The following is a 14,718-nucleotide window of genomic DNA, read 5'->3' on the forward strand; positions in this document are numbered from 1 at the left end:
CTCTTCCACATCGTTCCCCACCGTATCCCTACCATCCGTAGTCTATAAAAGGAGCACGCACGGGCAGTTCGTTGCAGTCTGCTTCTAAGCAGACTGTCGACCAAACTGGTCTTAGGGGAGGGGTAAGGAGGGCTTAGACTCATCCAACACCTCTCCCCCGACCAAGGGTTGTGTCAACAACCTCTAAGTCACAATGACCTAGAGGGTGTTGGCTCAACGACGTCATTGATGACGTCATTAAAGGTCTTTGACCTAATAGCGTCATCGATGACGTCATGGTCAATGACCTTAACGGGACTTCCGGGGTCAATGACCTCAAGGTCAATGACCTTGACCTTATGAATATTAATGAGATAACGGTACTTGGCCGCAGAGCGGCCTAGTCTATCTACTAACATGTTATAAAGAGAATACAACATTTATACAATCACCAGAATGAAACAAGATGATATTCAATACAATTCTGAAGGTTAATATACTCACCAATGTCGCCTGCGGAAGAAAGATAGGTTACTCAATCCCCTCCATAGCATTGTTGTCGTCATCACTGTCGGAGTCGTTCGGATTTATCACTAACCACTCAATGGCATCGCCTACTAGCTGGTCTATATCCCATATTTGTTTTCCTTCCGTCTCGATGATGTGTTTTACACACATTTCCCAACATTGAGGTGTCACTAGTTCAATCACTTCCATGCGATATCATTTGCTCTATATGTGCCACACTAGTCCTTAATATGCTGTGGGACGACATTAAGAAGTTCCAACTTGACACTGTTCAGTTCGTAAGGGATTCCCTTCCTGTGAAGAAACTAATTATCTCTCTTTCTCCATGGCTGATTGGGCAGTTTCTCAATTCTAACCAAATGGTAAGACGCATTGTCCATAACAATTACCGCATTGGCTTGAAGACAAGTAAGATCATTCAAAAACCATTCTTCAAATACATCTCCATTCATTTCTTCGTGACAGTCTTTCGTGGAGTTAGATTCAAAACATAGTAACCCTCCTTTCATGAAACCTTTCTCATTGCCGACATGCATAATTATCAAGCATTTACCTTTCCCCGAAGGATTCTTTAAGCTGCTTGATAATTCCTTCAAGAATGCATCCTTACTGGATTTGATAGTTTTGTCACTCCATACTTTCCTGAATTTACCCATGTGCCATCCAAGTAATAAATTGGTCTTCCTTCCTCCCGAAACTTTCTTCTTTGATCCAAATAGCGTCTTTGCCACAAAACTGCTTCCTCCTTTTCAATAAGCAGTGGTTGGCAACTGCGCGGCATAAACTTGAAATATAAAGTTTTTAAAAGCCTATGAAGCTTTGCACGCAAAAACGAAGGCAAAGTTTCATCACCGTTCACAGACGCTAAGATCTTGTTGATTGTTGGTAATTCACTTCTAAAGAAAAACTCGTGAACTTTTTTCAGAATTGCATCCTTAGTGAAACAATCATACTTGCCCACTAACTTTGTTTTATTCCGACTTTTTTATTCGGTGAAGCAACTGTCCCTACAATTTTAAGTTCCTTTCTAGCACGATAAATACTAGTCCTAGAAATGCCAGTAGTAGCAGCTACTAACCTCGTTATATTTTCGAGAATACTACCAGGATTTGCGTCACTAAACTTCTTAAAAATGTTGAGAACACACTGTTTTTCTTCACTTCTCAATGCTTTTCCCTTCTTACGCTTTACGTGAGGAGGATCGGGCTCATCCATCTCCACTCCACATGGAACTTTAACAAAGGTTATGTAAATGTAAATTAAAACAGTTAACTAAATCCTAAACAACAAGACAAAGAATGACTACCAACTTAATTAATAATGATATATTACTAAATATTACCACAAAAGAAACTCGTAATTATATGCACCACTAGTGCACCAATAACACCCAGAACACAGCAGTACACAGAAAGCACATGGGTTGTACGTTAGCTAAATGAGTCGCTACTGAATACTGCAATGGCTGTTCCGCTGTTGACACATCGCCCCTCTCAAAAGGCATTTTAATGCACAAGTATCAATTATAAATTGAAATTAAACAGCTTTTTAAAAGTGAAAATGAAGATCAACAGATTTAGATGATGTACATAACTTTTACTAGGAAATGACACTACTTAACACATATAAAGTATTTTTAACACCTTACCAAAAGATAGACAGTACCACAGCATTTACGACGTGTTTTTGGCATTTACTTCATGTCCCAGGTCATTTGAGATAGGGTATAGTGTATTTAATACTAAACCAGGTTTAAAACTCTAACAGTGAAAATATTAGTGAAGATATATTCAATGGATAAAATTTTCCAAAAACGAATATCCTGAAAATCAAAACGAATGGCCTCTGTGGTGCAATTTTCTTTCCCTTGTTTGCAAGTATTTTTTGCCTATATTCAAAGGTGTAAAATATACAGATAGTGGCAACAGTAGGCATAACATTTCTGAATCTTCAACTTGCAGTTAAACCCACTTTTTTTAATAAGTTGTTTTACGTTGCATCGACACAATTAGATCTTATGGCTACACAGCAGTACACAGAAGCAACCGTGGCCTTAAATAAGATACAGGCCCAGCATTTGCCTGGTGTGAAAAATGAAAAACCACAGAAAACCATCTTCAGGGATGCCGATAGTGGGGTTCAAACCCACTACCTCTCGAATGCAAGCTCACAGTTCACTGCAGGATCCGCAGTCATTATCCACTTACTTATCAAACAATGTACATGAAGGGAAGACGACTAGTGTATTTAATTCTAAACAACATTTTAAAGACTCACAGTGAAAATATAAGTGAAGATTTAATCAATGGAGAAAACTGCTGTGCTGTTAAACCCAGTAATAGTTAATAGTTGCAATTCTTTTCCACTAATGTCCAGGTTTAATTATGTTCTTTAAATAGTTCCCTGGTTTTACGACAACTAGTGAAGAGAAATCTGTGAAAGAAGACAGGAGGACAAAGGATCTACGAAACTCAGTAAGATCTCAAAGCAGTTGGACTTGAGATAGCGGATACAGAGAACAAAAATAAAATTACCGATAATAATGTTATAGTTTTCACTTCCCACTAACTACTTTTATGGTTTTCGGAGACACCGAGGTGCCAGAATTTAGTCCTGCAGGAGTTTTTTTACATGCCAGTAAATCTACTGACACAAGGCTGAAGTATTTGAGTACCTTCAAATACCTCAGGACTGAGCCAGGATCAAACCTGCCAATTTGGGGTCAGAAAGCCAGCGCCCCAACCGTTTGAGCCACTAAGCCCGGCCAAAAATAAAATTAACACCCTTGTTAAGACTCTCAAATTTTCAACAGAAATGACACATAGAAGGGCTATAGCAACTTCAGAAAAATTGAGAAAATTGCAATCAGAATGAATGAAAAAGTACTGGGCAGATCACAAGAACCAAACAGTACAACCTAAAAAAATTGAACGTGGAATGACTCAAGTGGTCTAATGTGGCCAATAAAGTTAATAAAATAATATATCATTATTTAAGTAGTTCTATAAGGAAAACTAAGAAAACATCCTCACACTCTCTCTTTCTCTAAAACAATGTGATTTCCAAATCCCAAAAATCTGCTCTTCTAAGCGATGAAAGAAGTCAATAAAAAAGCCTACTTAACTCATTCTTTAACATAAATCAGTACGATGCAGTCATTCAACAAGTATCAACTTAACATCACAAGACAATCATAAACAAAATTTTATACATACCAAACTGCACTTTCAGGATAGTTGTCTGGGACAGATATTCTTGCTTGTAAAGAATAATGACCCTGTACAACTTTTAGATCAAGAGATGAATTCTTCTGTTTAAGTTTCAATTCATCACAGTCGGTAAGATCTTTCTTAATGGCAGCAATTTCATCAAAACAGCACGATAATGGGTTTTCATCAATGAAGTTCCGTATAAATTTCAAGGTAGGTAATATCTATTAATAGAAAGAAAAACTTAAAAATGCAATCAAACTAAACAAAAATAAAAATATTTGCTATAAAAATGTTTAAATTCCAAGGCAACTTTTGTGGAGTAATGATCTCAAAAATGGTCTGAATACTTGTTCCAGCAACTGATGGTGGTCATCCTCAACAAGACTTTAAAAGGAATTTCATCCTAACTCCAGAAAATGTTGGGATGATATTTTGTGTAAAATATTGAGGCACCAAACATGATAATAATACATATTTTAACTACCAAGACCTTTCTTTGTTTGGAGAGCCATCTCCTACACATCAAACGAACTCCAATAATCTCCATAAGTATTCCACAATTCCATGACAAATATGCTGTTTGACTGCACACAAGTTCTGTGATAAATGAAGGTAAACTACCTAACACTTACTTAAAAAGTGAATACATCTAGAAAAAAATATTGTTATATGTAAAAATAATGAAAAGTAAATAAGGAAAGTATGCCCTTGTCTTTGCGTATTTTTACTTGTCTCTTCTTCAGTTGATCCCCATTTCCAAATTAGTCTTTAACTGAACTAATCCTCTACGCATGTTGCCATCATCCTTCTTAGTTCCCTTTGATGTATACACATTAGAATAATTGATTTTGAGAATACAGACAGTCAACCTTCAGGATATAAAAGGAGAATGGATGATATATAGGGATACTGTAGAAGAAACATTAAGGGAATGCCTATAAACAACTGTGAGTAAAAATAGGAAAAAGTAAATACCTTGGTGGAATAATGAAATGTAAAAAGAAAATCAAAACTGGCTCAAACAAGATCTGAAGCAGTTAGGGATTGTATGTAAATGAATGAAACAGAGCAAAACAAATCACTTCACAGTCCAATTATTCATGGGAAGATTTTGGTAATAACCTAGAGGGCTTGATCAAGTAGCATTTGCCTGGTGTGAAAATGGGAAACCACAGAAAACTATCTTCAGGGATGCCGACAGTGGGGTTCGAACCTACTATCTCCCGAATACTGGATACTGGCCGCACTTAAGCGACTGCAGCTATCGAGCTCGGTGTTGTTTAAATAGTTATCATTTTAATATGTGTACTAAGTCTTCAAACAAACTTAAACATATAAACATTAGACTAACCACTCTGAAACATGACTACTTAATGTCAGTCAAATGCAAAAAATTTTTCAATTAGCAAGGCACAACACTTAAGAATATGTAATCTAATGTAAATGTATAAGACAGCTGAAGATGACTCTGTGAGGAGTCGAACCGGTTCTGTTATTAAGAAATATAATAAATAAGTATTGATCAGGTGGATCTTTCTTTTCTTTCTATGATATATGGAACCTTCTATATGCAGACGACATCGTCCTACTTGGTAAACCACATGAAGAGGTTGAGACAGCCTTAGAACTATGGAGAAAAGCTTTGGAGACAAATGAACTCAGAATAATCCGTAAGAAGACAGAGTATATGTTCTGAAACTTTACCAAGCCAGAAGTTCAAGGTCCACCCAATACAATGTTCTTAGCAGGTGAACCCCTGGCAATGATGAATAAATTCTCAAGTACCTGGGCTCAGTTATTACCACCGATACAACAACTAATGATGACATGAAGCATCGCAACAATGTTGGATGTGACAGGCAGATGCCTATAAAGCTCAAAGGCAAGATATACAAGACTGTTGTTAGCCCTGCCCTCACTTACGGCTCCAAGTGTTGGACAAGGCAAAAGAAGCATTTTCAGCAAATGCACGTAACGGAAATGCGGATGCCATGCTGGTCAGCAGTTGTCACCCTCTTGGACCGAGTCTGCAATGAGCACATACGAGGATCATTTAATACGGCCCCTATCAGTGAGAAATTGGAAGAGAGGCAATTGCGCTGGTACGGCCATATGCAATGTCGAGAAGAATATCATCCCGTTAAGAGAGCTCTTGCAATGAAGGAACCAAGGAGAGGATGCAGGCGTCCGAGAGCAACATGGTGGCATACAAGCGGAAAGGCCTTGAATAGAAACGGCATTCTAGTAGTGGAGACATCTAATCACAGGGAGTACTCTCCAAGGATCAGAAAAGCCGACCCTGAGTGATACTTGGGAGTGTCCATTGTGGGAACACATATGGCCAGGAAAGAAGAAGAAGACAGGCTTACATACTAGTCGATATATAAAATTCCCATAACCCACAGATTAATGAACAAGAAAGTAACATTTCTTTTTGGTGTCATTTATGGATCACATACTTATGGCATCGAAACACTGTCGTGTATATAAATATAAATATGTTGGAATGATCCCTCAACATCAATACACCCTACAATTGCAGCTGCATTGCTGTGGAGTTCATAGTACAGCCCAACGGTACTCAAATTCAACAGGTCACCGGTGACCCAAAACAATAATACTGCAAATAATCGAAGTACAGGGTCATTATCAGTGGGCAAATGGAATATAAAATAATACCATCAATATTCACTGCCGAGGTAATGTTTAAAAATGGTCATGTTTCTGTTTTTGAGGATTTTTTCATGGTAAATCACAAAATAGGAACAAATTATGGGTGCACCTTTTCAATACAAAACAATGTTATATATTTTTTAAATTACAACATTTTAATAAGTAATTAGGACTAGTTTCAACGCCAATTACTGTGTCATCTTCAGCCGAAAATTGAGAACAGACAGACATGTATATATATAACCATACAAGGCAATGCACCAGAACAATGTACCAGTACCTCTATGTTTAAAATGATTGAAATGGGCTAAGAGTTAAAATGAGTGAACATGAACTGGGAGATTTGACAACACTGTGTTAAAAATAACAACATGTGACATTTTAAAATAGTTTTCTTATTGAAGTCATTAAGAACTTAAGAGTTTGAATTTCCATCACAAAATGTTCAATAGATATTTTTTTACTTATGAGTATGAGATTCTTCAATCTTGAGTTAAAAGTATGACATTCATTCTTATGACAAGTCTGATAGGAACTTTTTCATGCCATGCAGATTCTTCGCATTACCCTCCCTAAATTTCCCACCTTCCCCCTCTTTCCATCCCTCACACCTCTGCCATTGCCCCTCCGTCCTCCCCTCCCCCTCCATCTACCACAGCACACAGTGCTTCTGCGATCCGGTGCATCATAACATTAAGTTTCTTCTCCTCCGCACACCACAGCACACATCGCCACAGATGAGTCTCACACTATCTCGTTACTCCCATGTAAAATACACCCCATTTTATTTATTTACTAAATTTCCCCCTTTTTTCTTCCTTTCTTCAGGTCCCGTATTGAATTACAAATTCCTTATAGGACCTTGGCACATAATATGGCATCCACCTTAAATACATAACATTAACAAACTTCAAATCACAAGTTACAGCACAACTCTCAAGTTTCGAAAAGAACACCTCATTTTACTGTAATTTCAGCCAACAGAAGTCATCTGATCTTTCATCTAAAGATGATACACATCATACTCCTAAAGAAGTGACATAAGCCTCTTTCTTATATTAAATAATTGGCAATGCAAAGTCGAACCCGGAACCTCAAGTTCCTATTAGACTTGCAGAAAACAAGTTTTAAAGTGTTATGTTTTGTCATAAGAATGAATTATTACAAGTTGTCCATTTCATGACCGTATCGATGAATATAATCAAGAAGTTAGTAAAATAACCACCTAATCGATTAGGTGGTTATTTTACTAACTTCTTGATAATAATTAGGTGGTTATTTTACTAACTTCTTGATAAGAATGAATGTCATGCTTTTAACTCAAGATTGAAGAATCTCATACTCATAAGTGAAAAAACATCTATTGAACATTTTGTGACAGAAATTCAAACTCTTAAGTTCTTAATGATTTCAATAAGAAAACTATTTTAAAATGTCACATGTTGTTAAAGAATGAATGTTAACATTTTTAACTCAGTGTTGTCAAAACTCCCAGTTCATGTTCACTCATTTTAACTCTTAGTCCATTTCAATCATTTTAAACATAGAGGTACATTGTTCTAGTGCATTGCCTTGTATGGGTATTTATGTGTGTGTGTGTGTGTCTGTTCTCAATTTTCGGCTGAAGATGACGCAAAAAATTGGCATTGAAACTAGTCCTAATTACTAATTAAAATGTTGTAATTTAAAAAAAATTATAACATTGTTTTGTATTGAAAAGGTGGTCCCGTAATTTGTTTCCATTTTATTCTCAGTTCAATACGGATATATATGATGAAATTCTTAAATTTAAATCTTCTTCACACTAGTAATTATTAAATAATATTGTTATTGGTTTTATGTCCCTCTAACTATTTTTGACAGTTTTCGGAGACGCCAAGGTGCCAGAATGTTGTTCCGCAGGAGTTCTTTTACATGCCAGTAAATCTACAGACACAAGGCTGACGTATTTGAGTACCTTTAAATACCATCGGACTGAGCCAGGATCAAACCTGCCAAATTAGGGTCAGAAGGCCAGCACCTCAACTGTCAGAGCCAATCAGCCCAGTTAATGATTAAATGTAAATTCCAATTTTTACATCACTACTGGCACACAAACAGTACAAACTCGCTTATCTGAGACCTGATCATACCTGGAATTTTAATATCTAAATTTTACCAATCTAAAAATTAAATAATTATTGATTGTGGCACAAGCAATGTACAATAAAATCTTTGAATACCTTTCAGTGTAGTAAAATGTACTATCCATGATTAGTAGTACTTCAGGTTATATATGATACTTATGCAATATTGACAGATATGCTTATGGTGAAGCACCATACACCATCAACACTGTTACAGTTTAAGGGGTAGACATACAGTAACAATAAAATTACTCAAAATAAAAATTTCATACTTATTTAAAAACTGCACATAACATAAATATTAATTTCATTCTATTACAATTCTATAAACTGTACATAAAAGTAATATTACTCTTAGTAAAATCATAGGTTGCAGTCAAAAATCTTAGATCCATGCGTTTCTTTTTCTGTTTTTGTATGTACTCTCTCTACACGTGCTTACATGGTAAGTTGCTGCTCTCCAACTGTTTCCCGAATGTATAAGTAAAGACTACAATTCTAATAATAAGGCACTAAAACTTACTTGGGGTTTTCCTAATATTTTCTTAGCTTCTTGCTCACAAACATTAGTTAAACCATCCAGTAATTTATCGGACAATGTTTTGCTCTTCAATTCAAGCAACAAAGGCTCGTCAGGGTAATGAGTAGGAAACTGAATGCATGTCACAATATTCTTGAATGCTGTACGTCTAAAACAAAGCAAGAAAACTGGATTAATGTTAAAGAATATACATATCAGGCTATATAATACACAATATGAAGAGACAAAAACTACACAATAGTATTATTTGAGAACGGCTTTGTTCAAAGTATTTGGATAAGACTCGTCAGGAAAAAACATGTGAGAAATAAATGGATATAATAAATCAAGGATGATATCCGAGAGAGGGTTAGACTGGATGAAGACCTACTTATAGTAGCCTATTCACAAGCAAACAGAAGCAACTGAAGTTTGTGATCAGCCTCTGGATGGTTGGATAAGGATTGCTGAAATACAAGTGCAATCTGCAAGAAATGGCATAATATAATCCCAACATATTTACTATAGAGGATGGTTGCTCAGTTATACTTCCTCTTAAAACAATTATCACCATCACCGCCACTGCCGTGTCTAATCCAATCACTAATACAGACATTGTGTACAATAAATAGAATTTACCATTAGATGCTAACACTAACAAACAAATATGTGTAAATTTTATAACTTCTTGCTTAGAAATTGCTTTTCATAAAGGAGAGTACTATGTTCACTTTCTTATACTCCCAGAATATCAGAATATATGTTTCAAAGAAGCTTTCTTTTTATGATTTCTGATAATTCCTTAAATTTGAACAAACATTCTTTCATTAATCCACTATTCAGTAATCAAAGAATGATAAGCTTCTCGATGTTTACATAAGTAACAGAATTATTTTCTTCTCATCATCTATCCAAGGATTGGTCTGTACATATTTCCCATATGCAGTACGTCTCTTCTCTGCCTTCCTATTCAATTCAACATAGCTGTTACATTTCATGTCACTCATAATTGTTACTCTTCCCCTGTGATATTTACCCTGTCTAAACACCATGGAGATGTCCCTTCGCCCCTGATACCTTCCTTCCATTTCTTTTAGATCCCGATGGAACCGCTCATCATGTTCCTAGCTGAATGCTCCTAAATTTGCAGGATAATAATCCAGATGACTGTGCAGGAAACGTAATTTTAAGCTCATGAAGCAACCCATTTTCTGGAAGTTGTACAGCATGGTTTCCGCAATCTGTTGGTAGTTGACATCTTTAACATTACCCAGGAATTTGCTACAAACATCCTTGAATGATTCCCATGCCTGAAGCTGTGTTTTGTTCATCATCGTACTGAATGTCGGATCCTTCATAAGCTTCCGAATTTGAGGGCTGTCAAAAACACCTTCCTTAATTTTGGGATCTGACAGTCCTGGAAATTTCTGACAGAGGTACCGAAAGCTGGGACTGCCTCTATCCAAACTCTTCACGTACTGCTTCATAATTCCCAATTTAATATGTAAAGGGGATAATAACACACTTTGAGGATCAATTAAGGGATGAGATTCACAATTGTCTTGGGCCACTAAGACACTAATCAGTGATGATCCCTGTCCCGAGAGTCCCACTCACACAGGAAACATGGGAACTTTGTATATCCTCCTTGCTGCCCTAATATGATAACGCACACTTCTAAATCACAGCACAGTAACCATCTGTGTTCACTGTAGTTCAGTTTCTGCAACACCATAGATAAAATGTGATTGTTTTAACGAAGAGATGTTGAATGAGCGAATGGCACTGAAGCAAGTTTATTTCCATTGTGCAGAAGAACACCTTTTAGACTTCCTTTATTGGTATCAATAAATAGATGCCAGTCCTTTGCTTGGTAAATAGTTCCAAGACGACGAATCAGCCAGAGATATCACAGCAAAATACAAGTACACCTTCGTGAACAAAAACTGCCGGAATTCTTCCTCCCGATTTCTGTAACAATATGAATTTGTCCCAGGAAGTAAAAAATTTCTCTCTTTTAATCTTGATCCTAAAAGTTCACTCTTTTCTTTAATGAGGCCTAGGCCACACACCAAATCATTTAAGTCACACTGATCATAAAGATAAAGGAGTTTTATCCTCAACATCTGGTACAAAGGTATCATCACCACCATCCTCCGCACTTGAAGATGACGGAGACACACTCTCTGGTAACTGTATGGGTGGTTTTGGGACAGGAATATCAGGACCATAATAATACATGTGCTAAATCTAGTGTATTCGGGGGACTTATAAAAGTAGACACTCGCCCAAAGCAAATAGTGAGTGGTAACCCCGCAGCAAGACATTCCAGAACTTTAAAGGCTGCCGCCGTGGGAACATGGTGCCCTGCTGTGGAGCTGCCGACGCAGGGTCGTGGTACCATGGTAGAGAGCTGCCAATGCGGGATTGTGATGCCATGGTGTGTAGCTGCCAATGTGGGAATGTAATGCCATGGTGATGATGCCACCTTGAGGATAACCAAAGACGACGACGCCCCAGATACAAACGCACTTGTAAGGTGATATATTTTGACTTTTCCTGAATGAATTCAGTTTTTCAAGAAAGACTCAAGTCATTTTAGATAGAACCTCTCTCTCTGTACTTTGCTCCAGGCTATTACCGTTCATGCCCTGTTATAATAACGTGCTCTACCGGAAAAGGTCAGTGATAAGAAATCCACAAATAATACAGGCATTTCCTGGTACAGAATATATATATCAATCTTCAGACATTTAAAAAGTTGGTTATACATTTGCAATATGGTAACACATTTGGAAAAATGAAAACAGATGATCATAAATTAGAAACAAATCACAAAGTTAATGAGAAAAATAAATCAGATGATGGACATAAACTGAAAACAAATTTAAAAGTTATCATTTACAGAGAGGAAATATAAAAGTACTCCCACTTTCTCCTAGAAAATCCAGAAAGAAATGGGTGCAGAATGATAAGAAAATAGAAAATGAAAGAACCAAAGAGGTACAATGATGTAGTTCATTCTCAGTAAATACATTACATTCTAAAATTCTAGCAATTTTGATTTGCATGAGATTCAAGGCATATTTGTACACTTCACATTTACAATAAAATACACCACCTTATTTCCACTCGGACCATAGTCTGCACACATGAGACGAGCCTGCTTCCTTCGACAACACGTTCACACAGTTTTCTAACTTCTTGCAACTCATCGTCAATCAAGCCCATGGAAGCCAAACACAAATATCTGCAATAAACATGTGTATCAACCTCAGAACTTTTGAGTTTCCTTAATATGATAAAAATTATAAACATTCCTTTGAGAGTAATAAACATCAGTGAATAAACCTAACAAACATGCTTGACAAACAAGGTTATTATGACATTCTGTGAGGGTAGCAGCAGCAGCAGTAAACTTTCAGTGTTCTGGTCGTGCTAACAGATAGTCACCACAGTACTATTGTCAGAACACCTGACAGCAATACCAAGAACTTTATGTAGACAGTTTAGAATGGCAAGACATTTGACTAAAATCTACTGTGATCACCTTTATAGGTTGGTTGGCCAGGATTCATTCACATGCTAATACATACCATCTCTGGCATGCTGGTTTCCACCCTAGTCAAGTCACTACCTGTACTTAGCAACATCACACACACCACCTCTTCACATCAGGAGACAGCAAGCTCTTGTCCACTTATGGATCATGATGAAGAAGAACAAGTATCGCCCTATGCACCAGGACATAACACAGCCCAGTACAATTAGGTCGATTGAGTGAGTTGGTCATGCAATTGCTTGCATCTGGGAGATAGTGGGTTTGAATCCCACCATCGGCAATCCTGAAAATGGTTTTCCATGGCTTGCCGTTTTCATACCAGGCAAATGCTGGGACTGTGCTTTAATTAAGGCCATGGCCGCTAACTTCCCAATCCTAGCTCCTTTCTATCCTTGCTGTCCGAAAACCTTCAATGTGTTAGTATGATGTTAAACTAGCTCAACTAGCTCAACAACTTCGCTGAAATCTCGAAAACCAGTGGGGAAAACAAATATGGATGTCACATCTTCTCACTTCAGTCTTAGGAATGCCTGATCCCCTTCCCATTGCCTCATTCACATCTCTGATCCCAATGTAAAACTGGCTGGCTTCGGGCTACGAGTGGGATGAAAGCGATTGAGGCCTTAATAAGAGTACAGCCCCAGCGTTTGCCTGGTATGAAAATGGGAAACCATGGAAAACCATCTTCAGGGCTGCTGACAGTGGGGTTTGAACCCACTATCTCCCGAATGCAAGCTGATAGCTACATGACCCAAACCGCACACCCACTTGCTCGATAGACTCTGGTGTGACACCAGTAGAACTGCTTCAGCTCTATATCAGTAGGGTTGGGTATGATTCCCCTTGTGACGGTGGAACTGAAATGCAGGAATGCCCAATTTATACATTTCCTGGTTCTCTGGAAGATCTATATGCAGCAACTCCAGAAGCAACTCCTGGATAGCAGATCTCAAGATGAATATTTTAAGATAGTAGCCTAGTCTAACTGCCAAAAACTTTTATATGTTACAGGTCACACATGATTTTAAGAGAAACTAGTTCTTTGTAGACCAAACTATTATATCCGACATGCGATAGGATAGACTAGTTTTTCCTATTTCAAACTAGCTTGTCCTAATAGATTTTTTTTAAATGAGTTCTTCCTAGGCCAAACTGTTTTATCTCGATTGACTTCAGAATAAACTAGTTCTTACTAGGACAAACTGTTTGATCCAACAAGTGATAGGAAAGAATAGGACAGGTTAAACTAGTTTGTTCTAGTCTAAACCACTTCCAATAAACATATCTGAACTTGTTAATTCTATATATGATGTTACTGATGCTGCTCACATGGCAGTAGGTCATGATGGTCATATTAAAATGTTGTATGAAACATCTAAAAGAAATTCAAATGTAGCAAAGGACATTATAAGTCTTTCCTTGTCGATGTGTGCAGTTGGTTAAGAAATGTTTTTTTTTTAAGGGAAAGGGGGAGGGGGGGGTGTAGTTTCCAAACGGAGTCTTCACTCGGAAATGAACGGTTGATGAAGTCAATCTAACCGGCTTTCAGATACAACCAGATGTAAATTTCAAATTCACAAGGATATATCAGGATCACCCAAGCCTCCGTGGCTCAGGCAGCAGCGTGCCGACCTCTCAGCACTGGGTTCTGTGGTTCAAATTTTCAAATATAAGAAAAGAAATTATATGTCTTTACTTGTAGATGTGCCCCATCGATGGTATCTTTACCTTGTCGTGGTGGTGGGGCTTGCGTAGTCAAAAGATCCTGAGAGCTATGCCGGCGGTAGCTTAGCTACTGGTAGGGCCTCCCTTGCCGGACAGGTCGAAGGTGATGATCCAGACTAAAAGGGATACCCTGGTCCTCCAGGTTGGGGGTTGGGCATAGGGTTGACAACTCTATCCCATTAAAAAAATAAATTGTTGAGAAGCCGCAAAGAGTAAGAACAAACCGGACGGATAAAATTGACAAACGACCTAGGCGAGGAAATGGTTATGGATTGGTATTAGCGACTTGGAATGTGAGAAGCCTACTCCAGCCAGGGAAAAGCAGAAAACTAGAAGAGGAACTAAGAAAGTATAATGTTGAAATCGCTGCTCTACAAGAAATTAGATGGCGGG

The 14,718-nt window shown here is 37.6% G+C and overlaps 1 protein-coding gene across 3 annotated transcripts in view; it reads right to left on the reverse strand.

Annotated features, from left to right (window-relative positions):
* Positions 1-14,718, reverse strand: part of LOC136857917 (uncharacterized) — a 122,598-nt gene that overhangs the window by 97,895 nt on the left and 9,985 nt on the right. For all 3 annotated transcript variants that reach the window (XM_067136989.2, XM_067136988.2, XM_067136990.2), the window contains 3 exons: positions 12,160-12,288; positions 9,042-9,207; positions 3,723-3,940 (listed from right to left, as the gene is read on the reverse strand). In XM_067136989.2, the coding sequence (XP_066993090.2) occupies positions 3,723-3,940; positions 9,042-9,207; positions 12,160-12,269 (494 nt within the window). In that variant the 5' untranslated portion in view covers positions 12,270-12,288. The remainder of the gene's footprint in view (positions 1-3,722; positions 3,941-9,041; positions 9,208-12,159; positions 12,289-14,718) is intronic.

This window comes from Anabrus simplex, chromosome 1 (assembly GCF_040414725.1).
Source record: "Anabrus simplex isolate iqAnaSimp1 chromosome 1, ASM4041472v1, whole genome shotgun sequence".
Lineage (NCBI taxonomy): Eukaryota > Metazoa > Arthropoda > Insecta > Orthoptera > Tettigoniidae > Anabrus > Anabrus simplex.